The sequence below is a fragment of the Chrysemys picta genome, chromosome 4 (assembly GCF_011386835.1).
Source record: "Chrysemys picta bellii isolate R12L10 chromosome 4, ASM1138683v2, whole genome shotgun sequence".
NCBI classification, from domain to species: domain Eukaryota; kingdom Metazoa; phylum Chordata; order Testudines; family Emydidae; genus Chrysemys; species Chrysemys picta.
This window is the reverse complement of record NC_088794.1, coordinates 25038949-25061112: the sequence shown is the minus strand read 5'-3', so window position 1 is coordinate 25061112 and position 22164 is coordinate 25038949. Positions and strand designations below refer to the sequence as shown.

The 22164-nt window shown below is 57.2% G+C and overlaps 1 protein-coding gene across 4 annotated transcripts in view; it reads left to right on the top strand.

Annotated features, from left to right (window-relative positions):
* CLCF1 (cardiotrophin like cytokine factor 1) overlaps window positions 1-5056 on the top strand; it is a 49854-nt gene extending 44798 nt beyond the window's left edge. For all 4 annotated transcript variants that reach the window (XM_065591753.1, XM_024114861.3, XM_008178281.4 and 1 more), the window contains exon 3: window positions 3538-5056. In XM_065591753.1, the coding sequence (XP_065447825.1) occupies window positions 3538-4041 (504 nt within the window). In that variant the 3' untranslated portion in view covers window positions 4042-5056. The remainder of the gene's footprint in view (window positions 1-3537) is intronic.
* Window positions 5057-22164: the final 17108 nt, after the last annotated feature.

The following is a 22164-nucleotide window of genomic DNA, read 5'->3' as shown; positions in this document are numbered from 1 at the left end:
TGGGGCAGCTTCCCACAGGGCATGGCGAGCAGGTTCCTCTCCCTGGATTCTTTCTTCTCACAGTGGGGCTCTTTCTAAAGGATCTGCTCTAGTGCAGCAGTTTTGGGCTGGAGGCAGGAATCCCCAGGGATGGCTCTCTGGCCTGGGTTATGCAGGAAATCCGACTAGATCAGGGGCAGGCAAACTTTTTGGGCTGAGGGCCGCATCAGGTTTCCAAAATTGTATGTATGGAGGGCCGGTTAGGGGAGGCTCTGCCTCCCGAAACAGCCAGGCGTGGCCCAGCCCCCGACCCCTATCCGACTCCCCCTGCTTCTTGCCCCCTGACGGTCCCCCTGGGACTCCTTCCCCATCCAACCCCCCTGTTCCCTGACGGGCCCTCCCCCAGGACCCCTGCCCCATCCACCCCCCACCCACATTCCCTGTCCCCTGACCGCCCCCGGAACCTCCACCCCTGACTGCCCCCCACCGCCGCATCCAACCCCTCCTCTCATTCCTGACTGCCCCCCAGGACTCCTACCCCCATTCAACCTCCCTATTCCCCGCCCTCTGACCGCCCCGACCCCTATCCACACCCCCGCCCCTGACCCCCCCCCCCAAACTCCCCTGCCCTCTATCCACCCTGCCCCCTTACCGCGCTGCCTGGAGCACTGGTGGCTGGCGGCGCTACAGCCGCGTCGCCCGGCTGGAGCCAGCCACGCCACCGCACAGCACAGAGCACTGGATCAGGCCGGGCTCTGCAGCTGCACTGCCCCAGAAGCTCATAGCCCCGCCACCAGAGCATTGCACTGGCGGCGCAGTGAGCTGAGGCTGCGGGGGAGGGGGAACACCAGGAGAGGGGCCGAGGGCTACCTCCCGGGCCAGGAACTCAGGGGCCGGGCAGGAGGGTCCCACGGGCTGGATATGGCTGTAGTTTGCCCATCTTTGGACTAGATGATCTCAGTGGTCCCTTCTGGCCTTAAAGTCTAGGGCTGTCTGAGTTCTCCAGTGGTTAATCCAGCTTGGCAGCCACAGTGTAGGACCTGACCCCATGACATCCCTTGTCAGCTGCCTGCAACCTGGAGATGTCCTTGGCCTTTGCTAGCCCTCCCCTTTCTTCTAGGGTCATGGGGTAGGGTTGGAGGGCACTAAGCAGGGGGAAACCCGGCTTGTGGCTCTGTTTCACCTCTCTCCCTCTGGTCACATGTGTGAGGCATGCTCCCTGCTCCCATGTTCACATGTCAGTGCATGTTAGTGCTCTTCAATCTCTCCGCTTTCACTCCAGCTCACTTTGTGTCTGCCTCCCACACCTCTATGTATGTTTCCCCCTCTTCCCCCTTTGCTCCTATCCCCTCCCCCATCCTAGGGTGCTCACCTTGTCCCCGTGCCCCCACCAGCTTCCGCTTAGGCTTGCGCAACGGATGGGGAGAGACGTCTCCATTCGCCTCCAGGCAATACTGAGGAAATTAATTCATCTCCCAAGCTTGTCAGATTGTTCAGGTGCCCGCGCCGCCCCACCCGCGGCATTGACACACCTCCCTGATTCTCCCTGTCCACCTGAACGCCTGCTAGGGCTCCCCTGCTGCGGGGGCTGCTCCCCATGCTGTCCTGAGGGACGGGGAATCCCTGGGTGTGGGGAGGCAGGGAGTAGCAGTTTGGAGGATGGGTATGGGAATTTGCATGTGTGGAGGCATGTTAGCAAGCATGTGTTGAGGGTGAAAATGGGCATGTGTCAGTATGTGTGTGGGGTGTGTGCGCGCGTCTGGGGCTGCACGTGTGACTGTGTGTGTGTGTGGTGTGCATGTGGGTATGTGTTGGTGTGCGTGTCAGTCTGTGTGTGGGGTGTGTGTGTGGGGTGTGTCTGTGTATAGGGGTGAGTGGGAGCATGCGTGTGTGTCACTGTTCAGATGTGGGGGGTGATAATACGCAGGTATGCAGGATGTGCATGGGTGTGAAAATGGGTATGTGTGGTGTGTGTGTGTGAGACAGTGGGCATGCACGTGGGAGTGTGTGTCACTGCATGTGTGTATGGAGTGTGGGAGTACCTGGGAGTGAGAATGTGCACACATGTGAAATGTACATGTGAGAACGTGTACGTGGAGGTCAGCGTGTGCCTGCCTGGGGTGGGGGGTCAGCATGTGCCTGCCTGGGGTGGGGGGTCAGCATATGTCTGTGGGGCAAGGGGGGGGTCAGCATATGTCTGTGGGGCAAGGGGGGGTCAGCGTGTGTCTGCATGCGATGAGGGAGGGTGCTGGGGCTGACTAGTTTCCCCAGTCCGGCATTATTCTCCATCCTGTGCATAGGCCTAGGCGGAGAACACAGCCCTTGCCCCCCCACTTTCACTGTCTGTGGGGGGCACACCTGGACCCCCAACTCCAGCAACACTGCACTCCGATGGCCTTGGTTCACCTCCACTTCCCCACTCAGCAGCCCGTAAATTACCTCATCCCTGGGGCCGACAGCTGGTTCCTCCTGCCGCTTCCCAGCCCCATCATTAGGGCCTCACCTGCGAGACAGGGCCCCCCTCCCTCCATTATCCCTGGAGGAATTCCTGAGAGCCGCCCGCCGTGCTCTGAAGTGTCCTCGCCCGCGCCAGGGGGCACAGGAAATTCCACAGCTCATGACGGGGTGGGGCAGCCCTTCCCAGGGGGCACAGTCCCTGAGACTTACTACCCCCAAGGCCCAGCAGTGCTTCCCCCGCCTCATGGCATTTTGGTGCCAGTGTTCCCATCCCCAGCCCCAATTATCTCCTTTCCTGCCCCCCACAGGGGTTCCCCGGCTCCATGCCCCTGCCTTGGTTGGCAATACCCTCTGGCTGTGGGGCTGAGGGGCTCTAAACCCACAGGCCTTTATCCTCCCCACATCCTCTTTGATGCATGGACTGGCACTGGGCCCTTTGGTGCATGGGCCAAAGCCTGTGATCCTCATGGCATTCACTCCAGAGCCATAGCCCACTGAGACCCTGGCCTCCTGTCCCCTGGCCAGGGACAGGCCCCCTGTTCCCATCCTCACCAGGTCCCACCCACTTGGCAGCCAGTTACACTGGGAGAAGGAGTCATGCCCTCCTGGGCTAGAAGCCACCAGCTGAGGGGTTTAGGGAGCCTGTGGCCCTGGGAGAGAAACCGATTCAGACCTACTTACCATGTACTCCCCCAGGCAGCACTCTGTCCCGAAGCTGCAGGGCCAGGGCTAAGGGCCACACATGCCCCCGGTCACTCCCAGCCTCACCCAGCTACACTGTGCCCCATGACTGAGGATCTCCTTCCAGCAGGGGACAGGGCTGAGTCGTAGGGCTCTTGAGTATCACTGGCCCTTTCCAGTGCCTCCCTTTAACCCCCAGGCTCTCCCAGGAGGGACTTGTTCCCGAGCTTCCTCTGCTGGACATCTCCTTGGGGCTACTTAGGAGGGCCGAGTGGCAGCTGGGGTGTCCCCATGTTGATCTCCTCAGAGTCTCCGGCCATCCTTGGGTCAGGCCTGACCCTCGCAGGAGTGTCTGAGGGTCACACTGGGTTCTGTCTGGGTGAATCTAATGCCTTCTCTCCCCTCTCTCGCCCACTGCAGCTGAATTACCTTGGCCCCCCTTTCAATGAGCCAGACTTCAACCCTCCCCGGATGACAAGGGCCGAGATGGTGCCCAGTGCCACTGTGGACTTTGAGTTGTGGCGCAACCTGAATGACAATGCCCGGCTGGCAGCCAATTACCGGGCCTACACGCACCTGCTATGCTACCTGCGCAGCATGGATGGGCAGGTGGCCAAGGCCGAGCTGCGCAAGAACCTGGGCCACTTCTGCACCAGCCTGCAGGGCCTTGTGGTGAGCATTGCCAGCGTCATGTCCTCGCTGGGCTACCCGCTGCCCAGCCCGCTGGGCAGCGCCAACCCCACCTGGGCCCAGGGGCCGGGCGCCACTAGCACCCACAATGACTTCCTCAAGAAGATGGATGACTTCTGGTTGCTCAAGGAGCTGCAGACCTGGCTGTGGCGCTCCGCCAAGGACTTCAACCGCCTGAAGAAGAAGGTGCCGCCTGCTGCCCTCATGCTGCGCCTCGAGGCGCGGGGTTTCTGACCCCTGACCCCCCCCACCCCACATCCCATCACCATGCTGTGCCTCAAGGTGTGGGGCATCTGCCCACTCCCACCGTACTCGTCATGCTGTGCCTCGAGATAAGGGGCTTCTGACTTCCACCTCCCACCAGATCTTCCACACCTCCAAACCCAGGCTCCACTGTACCTCCCACCCCTTACCCCTCTCCCTCCCTTCCATGGTTTCCAGCCTCCTCCCCGTCCGTGATGCCATGCAGCACGTCCCCATCCTTCTCCCTCCCTCTCTGCGCCCTCCCTGCCCCCGCTTTTTCTTTATTCTCCAGCAAGGGACCTATTTGTTTTCCAAAACAGGGATATGACCCTCATTCTCCCAATACAGCCCAGAGCAGCACTAAGCCCCACCTCCAGATCTTGACAGCAATAAGCCCCTCCCATTTCATCCAGCGCTACAATAAGCCCCATCCTCAGATCTGGACAGCAATAAGCTCCTTCCCTTTCACCCAGAGCAACAATAAGCCCCACCACCATGTGCTCTTGGCAGCAGCCAGCACTGTCTATTTACCATGGGCAGCCCGAAGCCTTGTCTGGCTTTGTCTCTTGCTGCATCATACCCTGTACCTCTGGTTTGATCCAATTCTTCCTCTGCATCCCCCTCCCCTGCTGCAATCCCCCACCCCTCCTCTCATGCACAGAGACCTGGACTCATCCAGCCTTTCCTCAGGTTCAGAGCCCCTGACACTGTCTTGCAGCCTGGCCTCCATGTCTCCTTGGGTGCTTCCAGTTCTGCCCTCCATGCATCACTTCCCTCATGGCTGAGGTGAGCAATGCCATCAGCGCCAGCCCTCCGGTCCCACCTATGAATGAGGCAATCTCACCCCATGACACTGCAGCATCATAGGGCAAGAGGGACTAGAAATAGGAAGGATCAGGGTGTGAAACAGGAAAGTCTGGAGATCCAAAACACAAAGGGGGAGGGGGAATGAAACAGAAAAAATTGGGGTCCAAAACAGAAAGGGGTAGGATTTGGAATGGAAAAGGTTGGGGTCCAAACCAGGAAGGGGCAGGGTTTGGAAGAGGAAAGGTTGGGGTCCAAACCAGGAAGGGGCGGGGTTTGGAGGAGGAAAGGTTGGGGTCCAAACCAGGAAGGGGTGGGATTTGGAAGAGGAAAGGTTGGGGTCCAAAATAGGGGCAGGGCTTGAAAGCGGACCTCCAGCATTTCTCCAATTACAATGCTGCTGCATCTTTTGGCCCCACCTCCTGACAAAACACCCATGAGGGCCAGGAAAGCAGGGGAGCTAAACCAGGAAGGGGTGGGGCAATATCCCTCCGCCCTTTCGTGCCATGACACATGGAGAATTTCCTTAAAGTTTACATTGTTGCCGACGTAGCATTTGGGCAGTTGTGGGGGCTCTTTACCTGGCATAGGCCCTGCTGCCCAGCCCCATGCTTCAGGTGTGGGATCAGGGTTAAGGGCCTGTGACCCCACCCTTCTTCCCCCGCCCCTCACATTCCCCCTATCGGGTTGTGTTTTTCTTGGTTTATCTATATTAATATTTATTTATTTGGAAATGTTATTTATTAGATGGTATTTATTGCAGAATTTCTATTCTTGTATTAACAAATAAAAGGCTTCCTCCATGAGCTTGGCTCACTGGCATCTTGGGTTGGGACTGGCTGAGAGCTCACTGGGCTGCTAGAGTTCACCACACCCCAATCAGCTGCCCCAGATTCTACCACAAACTGAGCAGCCACCCCAGATCCCTAACCCATTTAATACAACCCCAATCCACCCCCACCCATCTGTCCCCCAGGTCCCTGCCCCTGATCCAGAGCCTGATCTGCCCCCCACACCGGCACCATTTGCTATGTCACACACGTTCTCCTGGAAGGTTGGCCATCCTGAGGCTTTGGGGTTAAGACGGGGGTTTCCTGGCAGGAAGGGAAAGAAATAGGGACCTGAGGGGTTTTATCTGTAGGGTCATGGAGAATTGGGCAGGAAGGAGAACATGTGTGTGTGGGGGAGGGGGGGAGAGCAACAACATAGCTGGAGCACTAGGGGTTGGGAAAGAGAATGTGAGAGGGTGGGGGTGGGGAGACGGCTCATCAGCATGGAACAGTAATGTGGGAAGTGGCCCTGAGATGGATGCAGGGGTGGGGCTGGATGAGGAGGCGAGTCCCAGGCCCCTTTGCCCATCCTGGCAGCTCCTACCTGTACAACATGACATGTCTGATAAGGAACGAGCCCTCCCCACTTGTGTCTGACAGCAGGCTCCTTATGTCCAAGGGGGAAACTGAGGAACAGGGAGGGCATAGGGCTCTGTCACAGCCAGTTAAAAGCAAAGCTGAGAATGGAACCCAGGCATGTTGGCTCCCACCCCACCCTCTTTGCGGCTCTACCCACTAGACCCCACTCCTCTGCTTCATAATTAAAATGTTGTGGTTGGGGGAGCCAACACTGCTGCACTTGCTCTGAGAATAAATGGGAGGTTCAGGCCCATCGGGCCTCTCCTATCAGTGTAGAGCTCACCAAAGAGTTCAATATGGCAGGCATTATGGGGACAAAACACCTGCTAGCCCCCTAACCCCCTGCTTCTGGACCTAATCTACCCAGCCCCTACACATCCATCCATCTAGCCATCTACCCACCCATGTACACATCCCGCCACCTGTCCCCATACACACCCCTCCAGCCATCCATCCCCCAATACACCCTCCAGCCATCCCCCAATACACCTCTCCAGCCATCCCCATACACACCCCTCCATCCAGCCATCTCCCAATACATCCCTCCCTCCATCCATCCATCCCCCAATACACCCCTCCCTCCATCCATCCCCATACACACCCCTCCACCCATCCATCCTCCAATACATCCCTCCATCCATCCCTCAATATACCCCTCCACCCATCCATCCCCCAATACACCTCTCCATCCATCCCCATATACACCCCTCCATCTATCCCCATACACACCCCTCCACCCATCCATCCTCCAATACATCCCTCCATCCATCCCTCAATATACCCCTCCACCCATCCATCCCCCAATACATCCCTCCATCCATCCATCTCCCAATACACTCTGCCACCCATCCCCATACACACCCCCTCCATCCATCCACTAATACACCTCTCCATCCACCTATCCCCAATACACCCATCCATCCACACACACCCCCGACACGTCCCATGAGGTTGACGTACAGAATCGTGGCTCTTGAGTTAGTGTCTGGGGCAGGTCCCCAGCCTCTCCCCTTCTTGCTGGCTGGGTTCGCTCTGTATGTGGAACCCCAGAACTGCCTTCATGCCTTGTAAATTCACCCAGCAACTGCAGCTAATCAATGGGGAGGGGGAGCCCCTAAATATAGCTGGGGAGGGGGGGAATGCAGCACATACACACACTGCAGCCTGGCATAATCCACACCTGGTGCAGGGAATCCAGGGCTGGGCTAGCAGGGCCTGTGGGTCAGGGTTGAGGGGCCGGCACAGCTGTGTGTGTGTGTATGTTTGCTGTTTATGCCTACTGCCCCCTTGTCTGTGGCTGACATACTTCTCTTGGTCAGCAATGGGCTCAGAGTGGGGCCTCCAGCCTGGCGCCCTGGGCATGCCCCTGAAAGGGGAGAAGGGGGAGGGGCACTGGGATCTCAGACCCCTGTGAAGGCTGGGGAGAGTGGGGAGTCCTGGCTGAGCTGGGTGACCTGCACATGGCTCCCCCTGGGAGTTTCTGTCTCTCTGTCCCAGCCCCTCCCCACCCCACGTCGGATGCGGGGCAGGGGGCTGCAGGTTGGGATTGAGGGGCACCAGCAGAGCCGATGGGGGGGGGCGAGGAGGCCCTGGGGGCTAGTGGTGACTCAGTGCCATGTTGGATGCCTCACCCCCAACAGAGGCAGGCTGGGGCTGAGGTCGGTGGCCCCTGCTGCCTCCCTTTGTCTCCCTGGAGCCAGGGCTCCCGGAATCTGACTGACTCAGCCCTGATTCCCTCCCCGTTCCTGGCAGGGGACAAAGCTGAGGCTGCCCTGGGTCAGGGATGTGGGGGAGATCCAAAGTGAGTCACTCTCTATCCCCCAGACCATGAGCTCTGCACAGTCCTGAAGCTAAGCAGGCTCAGGATAGGTTAACCCTAGGAAGGGAGACCACCCAGCTTCTGTGGCATCAGACCCAGGGCTCCATTCCCCTACCCCTTCTGGTTCATCCATTCTGCCTCCTTCAGTCACCCTGCTTTCCTCAATTGGCTGCGCTTATTCACCATCACTTCTGGTCCTAAAATAATCTGCAGGTGTAGAACAGATGCTGGGCCCCTCCCCAGAGGTAGCTGCATCTCAGCACTGGGTGAGGGATACCTATATAAACAGCCTCTGTGCCCCAACCCACAGAGGACTGCACCATAGTGGTTGGCAAAAGATCCCTGTATAAACAGTTCTTGCACCTCTTCCCCAGAGGGGGCTGCATCTCAGCACTGGGTGGGAGCAGCAGAGAGATTAGAACTGGGATAGTTCCACACAGTGAAATCTGGTTTTTCAGGGCAGGGCCTGTGTGTGTGTGTTTGTGCAGTGCTGGGCCCTGCTCCTGACTGGGGACTCTGGGGGATGCCCTAATATGCCATCCTCTTTATATTGAAATCCCTAAACTGCTCATGTAAAAGAGCTTTGTAATGAGCACATGACTTTGCAGAAATTGGGGTGGGGGGAAGTTGGGGCTCTCAGCACCCAAGATGGGGGGTAGTTTGGTGATGGAGGGGAGGATGTGGAGCACATCAGCTAGATTTGTAAGTGATCAGCCATGAAAGTGTTAACAATACAGGTATTTAATCTGGAATCACTAGGCTTCGGAGTTAACAATGCAGCAAAGTCTAGAGCTGTGAAAGAATGGGGCATGGAGCCAGAATAACTCTGACGATATGGGCATAAGCTTTTGTGGGTAAAAACCCACTTCTTCAGATGCAGATACCGACTAACACGGCTACCCCCTGGTACTTGACTAATGATATGGAGAAGGGGGGAAGACTACATGGGCCAAGGGGGGAACCCTTGACTGGTGACCAGGTTTGGGACGGCCCCCATGTGATCCTGGGGCATCACTGCCAGCCCCGTGCCTCAGTTTCCCCTGTGCTATGGGGATGAGGGGCTCTTGTGTGGACATGTATTTGCAGCAGGCCTTGGAATGACGTGCCGGCAAGGAGTCGCAGAAAGCAGCGCCCCAGAATCCAGTCCAGCTAATCAGCCACTAGCGCCCCGCCCACCTCACCCCGGGGGGCCCAGTATGGAGGCGGCAGCAAGGCCCTCGGCGGGGAGGGGGTTAACTCTGAGCCCTCCGCTTCCTCCCAGCCAAGGTGCTACGAATCCTGGAAGTAACAGTGACACCCAGTGGCCAGATGGGATAACGCGCCTCGCCAGTGCAGATATCCCCAGGAAACCCCCAGCTCTGTGTCCCCGACCTGCAGACTCCTGCTAGCCCAGCCCTGGGCTACCCCCAAACTCTACCGATGCCCCTCAGTCCCGCCCTGCTGCAGCCCCTCCCTCCGTCCCCCGCTAGCCCAGCCGTGGGCTCTGCCCACAGCTCTGCCCGTGCCCCTCAATCCGGCCCTGCAGCCCCTCCCTCCGTCCCCCGCTAACCCAGCCCTGGGTTCCCACCCCCCACACACAGCTCTGCCCGTGCCCCATTCTCTGGGGAGGGTATTCCCCAGCACAGTGGGAGCCCAGCACACTCCCAGGCTGTCCCCAGGCCCTGCCGTGTGCCCCCCATCCAGTAGCACCTGCTCTGACCCTTCCCCCCACTCACCTGCCCAGGGGCAGTGGGACCCGTGTTGCTCCTTCATTCCAGCACTGACTTTACAGTCTCGGGTGTGTAGCTGAGCCCCTGCCCCACTGCAGGGGTGGGATGCAAGGGGCGCCCTCTGGGGCAGAAGGAGAAGCAGCACCAGGTCAGTAGACGGCACTGTAAAGAACTGATGCTAAACTGTCCACCTCACACACACTTCACTCTGCAGGGGGTGGGTTGGAAAGGCTCAGTGGGGGGTGCTGTGCTGTGGGGGGCAGGGGGCTCAGTGGGGGGGCACTGTGCTGCAGGGAGCGGGGCAGGGGCTCAGTGGGGGGGGCACTGTGCTGCAGGGACCGGAGCAGGGGCTCAGTGGGGGGCGCTGTGCTGTGGGGAGCGGGGCAGGGGGCTCAGTAGGGGGTGTTGTGCTGCGGGGAGTGGGGCAGGGGCTCAATAGGTGGCACTGTGCTGCGGGGAGTGGGGCAGGGGCTCAGTGGGGGGCGCTGTGCTGCGGGGAGCGGGGCGGAGGCTCAGTGGGGGGGCACTGTGCTGCAGGGACCGGAGCAGGGGCTCAGTGGGGGGGCGCTGTGCTGTGGGGAGCGGGGCAGGGGTCTCAGTAGGGGGTGTTGTGCTGCGGGGAGTGGGGCAGGGGCTCAATAGGTGGCGCTGTGCTGTGGGGAGCGGGGCAGGGGTCTCAGTAGGGGGTGTTGTGCTGCGGGGAGTGGGGCAGGGGCTCAGTGGGGGGCGCTGAGCTGCGGGGAGCGGGGCGGAGGCTCAGTGGGGGGCGCTGTGCTGCGGGGAGCGGGGCAGGGGCTCAGTGGGGGGGCACTGTGCTGCAGGGACCGGAGCAGGGGCTCAGTGGGGGGGGCGCTGTGCTGTGGGGAGCGGGGCAGGGGTCTCAGTAGGGGGTGTTGTGCTGCGGGGAGTGGGGCAGGGGCTCAATAGGTGGCACTGTGCTGCGGGGAGTGGGGCAGGGGCTCAGTGGGGGGCACTGTGCTGCGGGGAGCGGGGCAGGGGCTCAGTAGGGGGTGTTGTGCTGCGGGGAGTGGGGCAGGGGCTCAGTAGGGGGTGTTGTGCTGTGGGGAGCGGGGCATCGACGACTCTGATTTCTATACCACCACATACGCACCGTTCTACTGGGATCTGGGCGCCTACCGGGCCCTGCAGAGCACTGCTGTCAACTGGGGCCAAGCCTTCTGCATTTACGGTAACATGGGCCCCACAGCACTGGGGAGACCCCCACAGTGACTGAGCATATATGTCCTGTCTGGGCCCAACCCTAGGATTCCACCCTACAGTGCCAGCCCCAAAGCCCTCATCTCCCCTCAGGCTGCCAGCTCTATGGGGGGCAGGAACATATGGGGTAGACCCTTACCAGGGCTGGGCTGGAGTCAGCTCACCTGACCACATCCTCTTCCCTTAGGGTGACCAGGTGTCCAGTTTTCGAACACCTGGTCGAAAAGGGATCCTGGCGGCTCCAGTCAGCACCGCTGACCAGGTGCTGTGGAGTGAAGGCAGGCTAGTCCCTACCTGTCCTGGCACCGCTCTGTACCCCAGAAGTGGCCAGCATGTCTGGGTCCTAGGTGGGGGGCCACGGGGCTCCATGCGCTGCCCCTGCCCCGACCACTAGCTCCACACTCCCATTGGCTGGGAACCGCCCACTGGGAGCATGGGGTCAGTGCCTGTGGGCAAGAGCAGCGTGCGGAGCCTCCTGGCCTCCCCGCCTAGGACCCGGACCTGCTGGTCGCTTCCGGGGCACAGCACGGAGCCAGGACAGGCAGGGAGCCTGCCTTAGCCCTGCTGCGCTGCTGACCGGGAGCTGCCAGAGGTAAGCCAGTGCCCCAACCCTGAGCCCCCCCAAACCTGGAGCCACCTCCTGCACCCCAAACCCCTCATCTCCGGCCCCACCCCAGAGCTTGCACCCCCAGCCCAGAGACCTCACATTCCTGCACCAAAACTCCCTGCCCCAGGCCAGAGCCTCCTCCCACCTCCTGAACCCCTCATCCCTGGTCCCACCCCAGAGCACTCACCCTGTCCTGCACCCCAACCCCCTGCCTCACCCACAGCCCCCTTCCACACTCCAAATCTCTCAGCCCAAGCCTGGAGCCCCCTCCTGCACCCCAAACCCCTCCTACTGGAGCCCACACCCCCAGTTAGAGCCCTCACCTCCTCCCGCACTCCAACCTGCTGCCCCAGCCCAGTGAAAGTGAGCCACCGAGGGAGTGGGAATGTAGTGAGTGGGGGCAGGGTCTTTGGGAAGGGGCAGAGCATAGGTGGGGCCTCTGGGAAGGGGCGGGCTAGAGTGTTTTGGTTTTGTGCGCTTAGAAAATTGACAACCCTCTCTTCCCTGAGGGCTGGGGATGCGGGGGTTGGAAGCTCAGACTCTTGCCCCTCCCATCCCCTGTGCCAGGCTGGACTCCTACATATATATGCCCTTTTCTCATCACCGTTCAGTTCCTTTCCCCACTGCTCACGGCCCGTCGCTGCCCCCTCCAGGGCTCCAGAATGGGGTGTATGAGGCCTCCAGGAACATCATGGAGGCTAAGGAGGTCCAGCTGGAAGCATCCCGCTACTTCACCTACCTCCATCCCCGAGATCTGGTCAGTGTGTGCCTGTGCCAAGTGGCCCCATGGGGGGTGTGGCAGGGAAAGGGCCAGCCTGAGAGGTGGGGACATTGGCCAGCATGGCATTGGGATGCCCAAGGTCTGGCCGGCTATTCCCCAAGCAGGGCCTGGGGCAGTGGGGTCCTGTTGCCACCAGCAGAATCTCAGTGGGATTGGCACTAAGCCCAACCTCCTCAGGGATCCTGCAGGGACTGGGGAGCATAGCCATCGGGTGGGGCCAGCCATCGGGAGGGAGATCCTTCTTCAGCTCCCAGCACAGGGCCCCCAGCCTCTGCCAGGAAACCCAGATGCAAATGGCTTCTGTGCCACCAATGGGGCCCCACCTGCGCCCCCCCAGGACCAGGCACTCCTTCAATCAGCCATCAGCCCTGGCAGGGCTTGGGCAGCGAGAGGCCCTGCTCCCCCCATCTCTGCACCATGTCACACCTGACCCAGGATGGAGAGGAACCTTCCCTGTCCACAGTCTGTTCAGACCTCAGCTCCTCATGGAGGACTCAGGGAGGGGCAGATACCCTGGGCCATTTTGGGGATGGGGGGTCTCTATCAGGAAGGGAAATAAGACACTCAGTTGTAATGAGAAAGGACATTAGGCAGCGCTGCTACCATGTGGGTTAGTGGGGAAAGGCCCCATGTCCCATTCCCTCCCTTCCCCGCCTCCAAGCTAGCCAGTCCCCTGCCCTGAGGCTGGATCTGAGCCGGCACACCCTAGAGGGAAAAGCCCTGTGCCCCTCCAGTGGGAACCAAAATCACAGTCCTACGTTTGGACGTGTTGGCCACAATGCTTGTCACACACACAGGGCAGGGGGAGTTCAACACACCTGCGACAGACCAGAGTGTCAGTGTCATCTATTTTGTAAAGAATATCGGGGGACTGAGTAGAGCTGGTGGTACCTGGCCAACCTGATCCAACACTTCCCCAGTTTCTGCCTCCTGGATGCCATCGGCCACCCCATCAGCTGGCGCCTCATGGACCCCTTTGGTACCATGGTGCATGGCTACACCCTGCCCCAGCACTGTGGGCACGGCTACATGCAGGTGCTGATGAATGTCATGGTCAAGCAGATGCATGCACGGAGCTATCCCAGCTACTGCCATGTGGCCCTGGACTACCACCCCACAAAGAGGCTGCAGGAGAGGCAGGGCTTCCAGCACCAGCCCAGCCTGTGCCACTTCATCCTCCACAACCCAGCGCTGGGCATGGCCCCTGCTGGAGCCCCCAGCCCAAGGGAGAGTGTTGGGCTTCTCCAGGGATCAGTGTTGGGCCCAGTTGGACCAATAACATCCCCCAGTTCCCGTCCCACAGGGTCTGCCCTTCTCCCAGACCCATAGCCATCCTGATTGGGTCTGTCCTACTCTCCTGAAACCCATAACCTGCCTTCCTGAGTGGACCCTACCCCTTGGTTTTGTAGCACATTCCTCATCCCAGCTCCCCTTCGCTGCCCCTGGCTTCCAGACACCCCAGCAACAGTTCAATGATCTTCCACCCAGTAAAGCTACACACACCTGCCTCTTGCATTTGTTCTGCTCCTCCTCTGCCCCTTTCCTCTGGAATAGCCAACTCAGTGTGTTGTGTCCAAGTCCTTCACAATTGCCATGTTCTCGGCTTCCCCGATAGAGAAGCACCCCCATACACTCCCTGAGAAAGCTGATTCCCCATTCTGGCACTTCAAGTGCAGAGGGTGGAGGCCTGCAAGGATTCTAAAAATTAAAACTGGCCACTCCAGGCTTGTATTAAACTCCCAAGGTTACAGCTTTTCTCTGACCTTGGATGGGTAGATGCTGCCACCACCCAAGTGCAAAAACCCCTTTGAGAACCCAGGAAGGAGCACTTGGGAATTTCTTCCTGTGGGACACCCTCAAGCCCTTTCACCCCCCTCCAGGGAAAAGCTGAGAAAGAAAACAAAGGAAATCAGCGGTTGCCACCAGCTAATTAAACAACATGTGTGCAAATCTCTTAAGACACAAAATCCAATCCTGTTCTTAAAAAGGTAAATTTTATTAAAAATAAAAAGAAAGAAATACATTTGAAAACTTGGGCTATTGCTAGATTTAAAAAACCCACTTACAAAAATTCAGCATCAAGAATAGCCTTCTTGAGGTCCAGCTTAAAAGTTACAAGCAAAACAAAAGCATTTGGGGTTAGCACAGAAGAGTCCATAAAGAAATAAAAAGAAATAAACCTAACCGTGTCTTTCTAGACATTTCCTGATCTACTTACATACCTGGGGGTTTCAAGTGAGTAGTTTCTAGGTATGATTCAGGTGATTTTTCATACCTGGCCCCAAGCTTCTTACAGTATAGTTCCAGCCCTGTATTTGCTTCACCTCAAGAACAACACAGACAGACAAAAGGGAAGTTTTTTCCCAATTTTAAAAAGTTCTAGCCTTCCCATTGGCTCTTTTGGTCAGGTGCCCACTTCCTTCCTTTTACCTACGCAGGGACACAATTTAACCATTTACAGGTGAAGCACGTAGAGAACAGCTACTAAGGGGGATTTTATAGCTAACTGGCTGGGTCCATAAAAGGGAGCTTACCCCCCTTTTCATTTATCACACTCCCTGTCACCCCACTGCTGCCCTGGGACTTACACTGCTCTCCTCACTGCATCCTGCCTTCATTAAGTCTTTTCACTTAGTTTTCTTTGCTGTGGGAGCCACAGGGAATCCCAAACTGAGGTTAGAATCAAAAGCAACCCAGACGTGTTGCTAAAGCACTCAAATCCCCTTAACTGTGCTTGCCGTCATCAGCAGATTGCTGGAAGCATTTTGGGGTTTGTGATCCCATCTGTGATTAAACTAATTGTTGAAGACACCTTCGAGTTTTCTTCCTTTGTGGCATCGCTCCTGGCATGGCTGGGACCACATGGGCGAGGGGGATGGCAGCTGTCCAATCAGGGCTGCTCAGAAGTGCTCTGGTTTTGGCAAGAAAATTGGGGTTACATATGAAATTTTGCCGCATAAAGGGTCTGCGTCGAAATTTGATCAGAATACCGGAGCCCTGAAAAACCAGAGTTTATAACCCCAGCTGCTGGGTGTTAGCTGAAGCAATTAGTGGAAATTCAATTATCTAGAGCAGGGATCGGCAACCTTTGGCACGCAGCTCGCCAGGGTAAGCACCCTGGCGGGCCGGGCTGGTTTGATTACCTGCCGCTTCTGCAAGTTCGGCCGATCGCGGCTCCCACTGGCTGCGGTTCGCCGTTCCAGGCCAATGGGGGCTGCGGGAAGGGCAGCCAGCACGTCCCTCAGCCCATGCCGCTTCCTGCAGCCCCCATTGGCCAGTGGGAGCCGCGATCGGCTGAACCTGCGGATGCGGCAGGTAAACAAACCGGCCCAGCCAGCCAGGGGGCTTACCCTGGTGAGCCGCGTACCAAAGGTTGCTGATCCCTGATCTAGAGACTCCTTCTGAAAAGTAACATATACTCCCAGCTCGAGTCCCCCACCCAGAATTTCTGGGATCACTAAACATCTCTTAGGCATCCTTAATAGGCAAATACTCCCCCCCACCCCCCATGAGCACTGAGTCTGTGTATGAAACAAGGAGAGCTTTGTAGAGAGACGGGGATTCCAGTATCAGAATGGGAAGGCATGGGAATACCAACTCGACTTTATATAGCCATACACATGCTAAGTAAACACCCACTACCCCATCTCATGCTATAGGCAGCTCTGACTCAGTTTGCCACCCACTGGTGTGAACAACCTATAATAAATAGCCCTGGCCATGGTGCTTCATGGGAAATGTAGTCTAGCCAGAGAGCCCATAGAAGAGAATGGGAGCATAAGGCAACCCAACTACAACTTCCATGATGCATTGTGGCACCATTTTGACTCAATCTATTACAGTGTTTGGCCAATCAACCTGTTAGGCCTGTGGCCTGATGCTCTAAAGGGGGAGCTCACCACTGCCACCTGTTGGTGAGCATGGGGAAGAGCAGCCCAGAGCTGCTTGAGAACCCCAGAGGGACAGGTGCTCCATGGGGCTCTCTGCTGCTGTCTTTTGGTGTCTGGGGGAAGAGATAGAGTGAGCCTAAACTTATTTGCATTTTATTATCCATTGTACCAGCATGAACGTTTGGGTCATTTTGCTTAAAATTCTTTTAAGTTTTAGGTTTGGGCTCGATAAACTGTTATTTTCCTTATTGTGCGACAGCTGGTTAACAGAGCTATGCTGAGTATACCCTGGGGGAGGGGGTCACCCTAACTAGAAACACAATCATGCATCACTGGTTTTGGCGTTGTGGGGAGCAGGACCACTCAATGGTGCCATCCGCCACGGGAACCGGGACAAATGCTGCAGGAAGTGCGGGTACGTCAACGAAACCCTGCCCCACATCCTATGCTGCTGCAAGCCCCATGCCAGAGCCTGGCAGCTACGCCACAACGCCGTCCAGGACCGTCTAGTGAAGGCCATCAACCCGCGTCTGGGAGAGATCACTGTCAACCACACCGTCCCCGGCACCGACAGCCCACTGCGCCCGGACATCGTCGTCACGGACGAGGTGGGGAAAAAGATCATCCTGGTCGATGTAACGATTCCGTTCGAGAACAGGACCCCGGCCTTCCGCAAAGCCCGAGCCCGCAAGCTCGAAAAATACGCCCCCCTGGCTGACACCCTGCGGACTAAGGGCTACGAGGTGCACGTCGACGCTCTGCTCGTTGGGGCCCTGGGTGCCTGGGACCCGTGTAACGAATGCGTGCTGAGGACCTGTGGGGTGGGCCGTCATTACGCATGGCTCATGAGACGCCTAATGGTCTCGGACACATCTACATCGAGAACATCACCGGCCACCGCCAATACCGGGAGTGAGCCGGGGAGACCTCGTGCACCTCCCCCCACCCCGCTGGACTCTATCCCCTGAGCCCTGAACCCACCAAACCTAGCTGAATCCCGCCACATGAGGGTCACCCCATCCCCATTACCCAGTCCACTTACTTATACTCATGACTGTCTCTACTTCCCGTATGGGTGTCAGACCCTCACCGCTTATCGACTGTTTCCTGATCCCGCCCACCGGTTACCCACCCCTCATTGGGGACATTGCAATGTGTATATACTATGTGTGCTGCCCAGCCCCAAAACACCAACATACCCCTATACTCTGTATGTTACCCCCAATGACCAATAACTGACGCTTCAAATTTTCTGTATCGTTTATTTTTTTTTTCTAAATATTCTCTAATAAAATTTAATCTAAGGAGAAAAAGAAAGGTGCTTTTTTGTTATGGCCACATGCTTTGTGGTAAGGACTTTGCTCAAATGCATGGTGTACTGTGGATCTTTTGTTTCTGGGAGATTTTGCGAAGAGGTGGGCTACTTCTTTGTTGTGAGGCAATGACAAGGTGGTGATTGTTTGCTGTAGTTGCAGGAAGTAACACCAGGGTAGAGTGAAGTGTAATGATGCCCTAATACCAGTGCTAACAAGCTAGAATCACCATAGGTGGTTTTGGAGGTGGAACTTATAGAGTGCGCTCAAAAACTCTGGGGTAATACTACTAGCTACCCCAAACTGTGAGTGGGGTATAGCAGAGGAGGGAGGGGGAAAGGAACTTTTGAAGGGATGCTTGTATTTGGTCATTCACACTAGTGGGGGAGGAATGAGTTGGGGGACACAGCTGAAGATACCATACGGTGGGAGCGGGTGTTTACTTATTATTTACAGCATGGATACATACTGTTGCTGTGCTTTCCCAAGATGATGCTGGGTTCCCTTTCCCACCATGGAAGCCCTCCTTGTTTCATACGTAGATTCAGGGCTTGGGAGTGGAGAAATATTTGCCTCTTAAAGGCTCCCAGGGAAGATAATTAGTGACCCCAAAAATTCTGGGTTGGGGCTCGAGCCTGTGGTATTCACTAATTTTCTAAAGGAAGGGCTAGATAGTTGAACCTGCCCTTATTGCCACAGACAACACCTTCAGAAGGAATGACACACCCAGAACTCTTTGGGAGAGTAGGACAGACCCTGTAAGGCCGGTTAGGGGAAGGGCAGGCCCCATGGTAATGAAGCTGGAAGATATTATGCATCCCACTGGGCCCAACGCTGACCTCAGGACTATGTGAACTCTCTCCCTTGGCCCCTGTCCTGGGACAGGAATAGGTCCGTGAGGTTCTAGCTGATGGGCTGGCACCATCCAGGAGGAAGGAGCAGGGAAAGTGGTGGATCAGGACAGAGAGGAACCACTAACTCTGCTCATTATGCCTATAGGCCCACATCTCGTTCAGCAGGTCGGCATGGGAGATGTCCAGGGACAAGAACCTCACGGCTGGGTACAGCCTCAGGAAGCAGGGCCCTGCTCCCATGGTCAGCAGTTGGCTGTCAGGCCTCAAAATCTTGAGATTCTTTACAAAGCCGATGACACTGTGTGCTCCAGTCTGTCTGAGGAGTGTCAAATCCCCAGCTGCCCAGCCCCCATAAGTGTGGGTGAGACTTCTAGGGCTCCCAACACTCCAAAATGTATTACGGTGATTTGGGCTCCCACTGTTAGAGCTCCTACCCCCACATCTGCCCCCTCTCCATGTGCCCACCTGTTCTCCATGGGCTCTAGACGGAAGGTTCCTCTCCATCCTGAGCCAGGTGAGACGTGGTGCAGGGGTGGGGAGAATATGGCCACTCCCTGCCTAAGACCTCCCATGGCTGATGGCAGGAGTGCCCGGTCCACCAGGGGCTGTGGGTGGGGCCCCTTCAGTGGCACTGAATCCATTTGAATCAGCTTTTTCCTGGCTGAGGATGGGGGGCTCCTGTGCAGGTGCTGAAGCAGGGATCTTGCACCCCATGATTCTGCCCCATGGTTATGCTCCCTGAAGGAGGCCGGGCTAAGTGCTAATCCTGCTGGGATTCTGTTGATGCCATAAAGACCCCTGTGCGTAGGCCCTGGCATGGGGTGAAGGACAGAGACAGCTGGCTAGATCTTGAGTGACCCTCAGGCTGCTCTGGGCTCCTACCCCCACCCTACAGGAGCTGTGTGGTGTGGGCAGACGCTGACCTGATCTCTGGCATGATGCTGGGCTCTGGATGGAGGCAGGGGAAGCTGTGGGACCCCTCACCATCAACGTTGGGTTGTTGTAGTTCATGTCAGTTTTGGCTGTTGGAGCAGTGAAATGTTGTTAGCTGCCTTGTGTGGTAGTGGAGCACACCAACTGTACTGACTGTGCCCTGGACGAGGGGTCACCCTAAGCAACGCTGCAGCCAGTAGGTAGTGGAGCATGGAAGAGAGAAGGGGGAATTTGTCTTTTCCAGCAGGGGTGTGCTCTGGGTCTGTCTGCCACAGCGCGGAGTGAGTCTGATAAAGATTTTGCAAAGTCAGAAAACTCTTCATTGGGAGGCTGCACCAAAGTGGCCTTTTGCCAAAGAGGAGACACTAAGGGGCAGGACTGGGTGTTTACTTATTATTAACAACCACAGAGAGGTGAGTTGTTATTGCTGTGCTCTCCCCAGTTGGGTGCTGGTTTCCCCATCCCCACTAACAAATCTCTTCTTGTTTCACACACATGCCGCGCTTGTAAGCGAGGAAGTGTTTGCTCTTAAAGTTCCCCCAGGGAAGATATTTAGTGGTCTCAGAAAGTTGTGGGGTGGCTCCAACCGATGGTATTGGTTACTTTTCAAAAGGAAGCCCTTGATATTTGACCCTGACCGTCATTGTTGCAGACACCACCCCGCAGACTGGGTTATGCACCCAGAATGCTGGTTTTCAGACCCTCGGTATTTTGACACAAAGCCAACATTTTCTGGGAACAAGCAGAAGCTTTTTTAGGAAAATTTCATTTGAAAATCTGGTTGAAAAATGGGAAACTGCTGTGTGGCCCTAGCTGTAATTCTGCTATTCCCCTCACCTGCATGGTCCCAGCCGTGCCAGGGAGTGGCACCGCAAAGGGGAAATACTCAAAGGTGTCTTCAACAATCAGTTTAATCGCATCTGGGATCACAAAGCCCAAAACGCTTCCTGCTATTGGTCCATGTTGGTGGGCAGAGTTAAGGGGATTTGGGTGTCGTGGCTGTGTAGTGCTCAATTTAACACATCTGGATTGCTTTTGAGTGTGACCTCAGGCTGGGAATCTTTGGGGATAGTGAAGTTTGGTTTGAGGATAATCAACATCCCCGGGAGGTATTTAACCCTTGAGTTACTGAGACAGACTGGCCCTTGAGGGAGCCCTTGGCATGGGAACACCTTCGGGCTGGTTAGTATCAACGTGGAACAGCCAGATGCATTGTGTGTTAGAAACATCATGCCCGGCACTTTGTGTTCAAGGAGATGTTGCTGAATGGGGACCTATGGCACAGCCCCTCCTGCCCCATTTACAGCTGCTGTGGTTTGTATTGTCCAGGAGAGAGGAAAAGAGCTGATGAGCGCAGACTGCAATGGTGAGAAACGTGACAAGCCCCAGGGAAGTGGGGGAGAGGGAGATCCGGGGGAGATGTCTCTGGCAGGGTATACGGAGGATGACACCAGAGGTGAAAGTACGCCGGTACGGTACGGTGTACTGGCAAGAGCCGGTACGCCGTGCCGGACTGGACCGGCTTCTCCAGCGGTGATTTAAAGGGCCCAGGGCTCCAGCCACTGCGGGGAGCCCGGGCCCTTTAAAGTGCCGCCCAAGCCCCTCTGCCGGAGCTCCAGCGGCACTTTAAAGGGCCCAGGCTCCCTGCAGTGGCCGGAGCCTCTGGACTTTTAAATCACTGCCGGAGCCCCGGGTCTCCTGCAACTCAGCCCGGCTACCGGATTTAAAGGGCCTGGTGCTCCTGCCACTGTGGGGAGCCCCGGGCCCTTTAAATTGCCTCTGGAGCCCTGCCGCCGCTACCTCGCAGTGGCAGGAGCACCGGGCCCTTTAAATCCCCGCCGGACCCCTGCTGCCCCAGAGTAGCGGCAGCAGGGCTCCCGCGGTGATTTAAAGAGCCTGGAGCTCCATGGCGGCTGGAACCCCAGGCCTTTTAATTAGCCCCTGAGCCCCGGGCCTTCCTGCAGCTGGTAGCTCCGGGGTGATTTAAAGGCCCTGGGGCTCCCAGCCACAACTGGAGCCCCAGGGCCTTTAAATCTTGAAAGGCCACACCTCTTCCGGTTGAGGCCACGCCCCCCGCTGAGGACTCCGGCGTACGGGTAAGTCCTTTAAGTTAGTTTCACCCCTGGGTGACACACTGACTATGGAGAAGTTAGAGATGCAATATGCTGAGCAGGATCTCCCAGGGAAAATAGGGGAGACAGAGCAGAGTAGATGCAGGAGACCAGTGAGCATGTAACTTGATTGGGTGGAAGATCATTGAGCCGTTGATGGAGTGTCTGGAAGAGGAATTGGAATGGGGTAGTGTAGGGGAAGTGGGACGGGGGTGCTGTGTGTATGGGTCTGGGGGCATAGAGTCCACCAAGGAGGGCAGGTTATGGTGCTCAGGAGAGTAGGACAGACTGGCTTCCTGGGTATGGGGCTGGGCATAGCAGGCCCCATGTGAGGCTGGTGCTGGGAGATGTTACTGGTTCCACTGGGTGTAACACTAATCCCCAGACTCCTACACCCCCTTCCCTTGGCTTCCCTTAGTCCCAGCCTGACAGGTCCCTCCGGGTGACTGGGCTGGGGTCTCATGCGGGGGTTGTGCTCGGTGCTGCTCTGGGGGTGGGGGTTCTATGCAGTGCTGCGTTGTGGAGGATGAAGTGGCACAGGCTGGGCTGGCGCTGGAAGCCCTGCCTCTCCTGCAGCCTCTGCATGGGGTAGTTCTCCACGGCCACAAAGCTGTAGCTGGGATAGCCCCGTGCATGCATCTGCTTGGCCATGACATTCATCAGCAC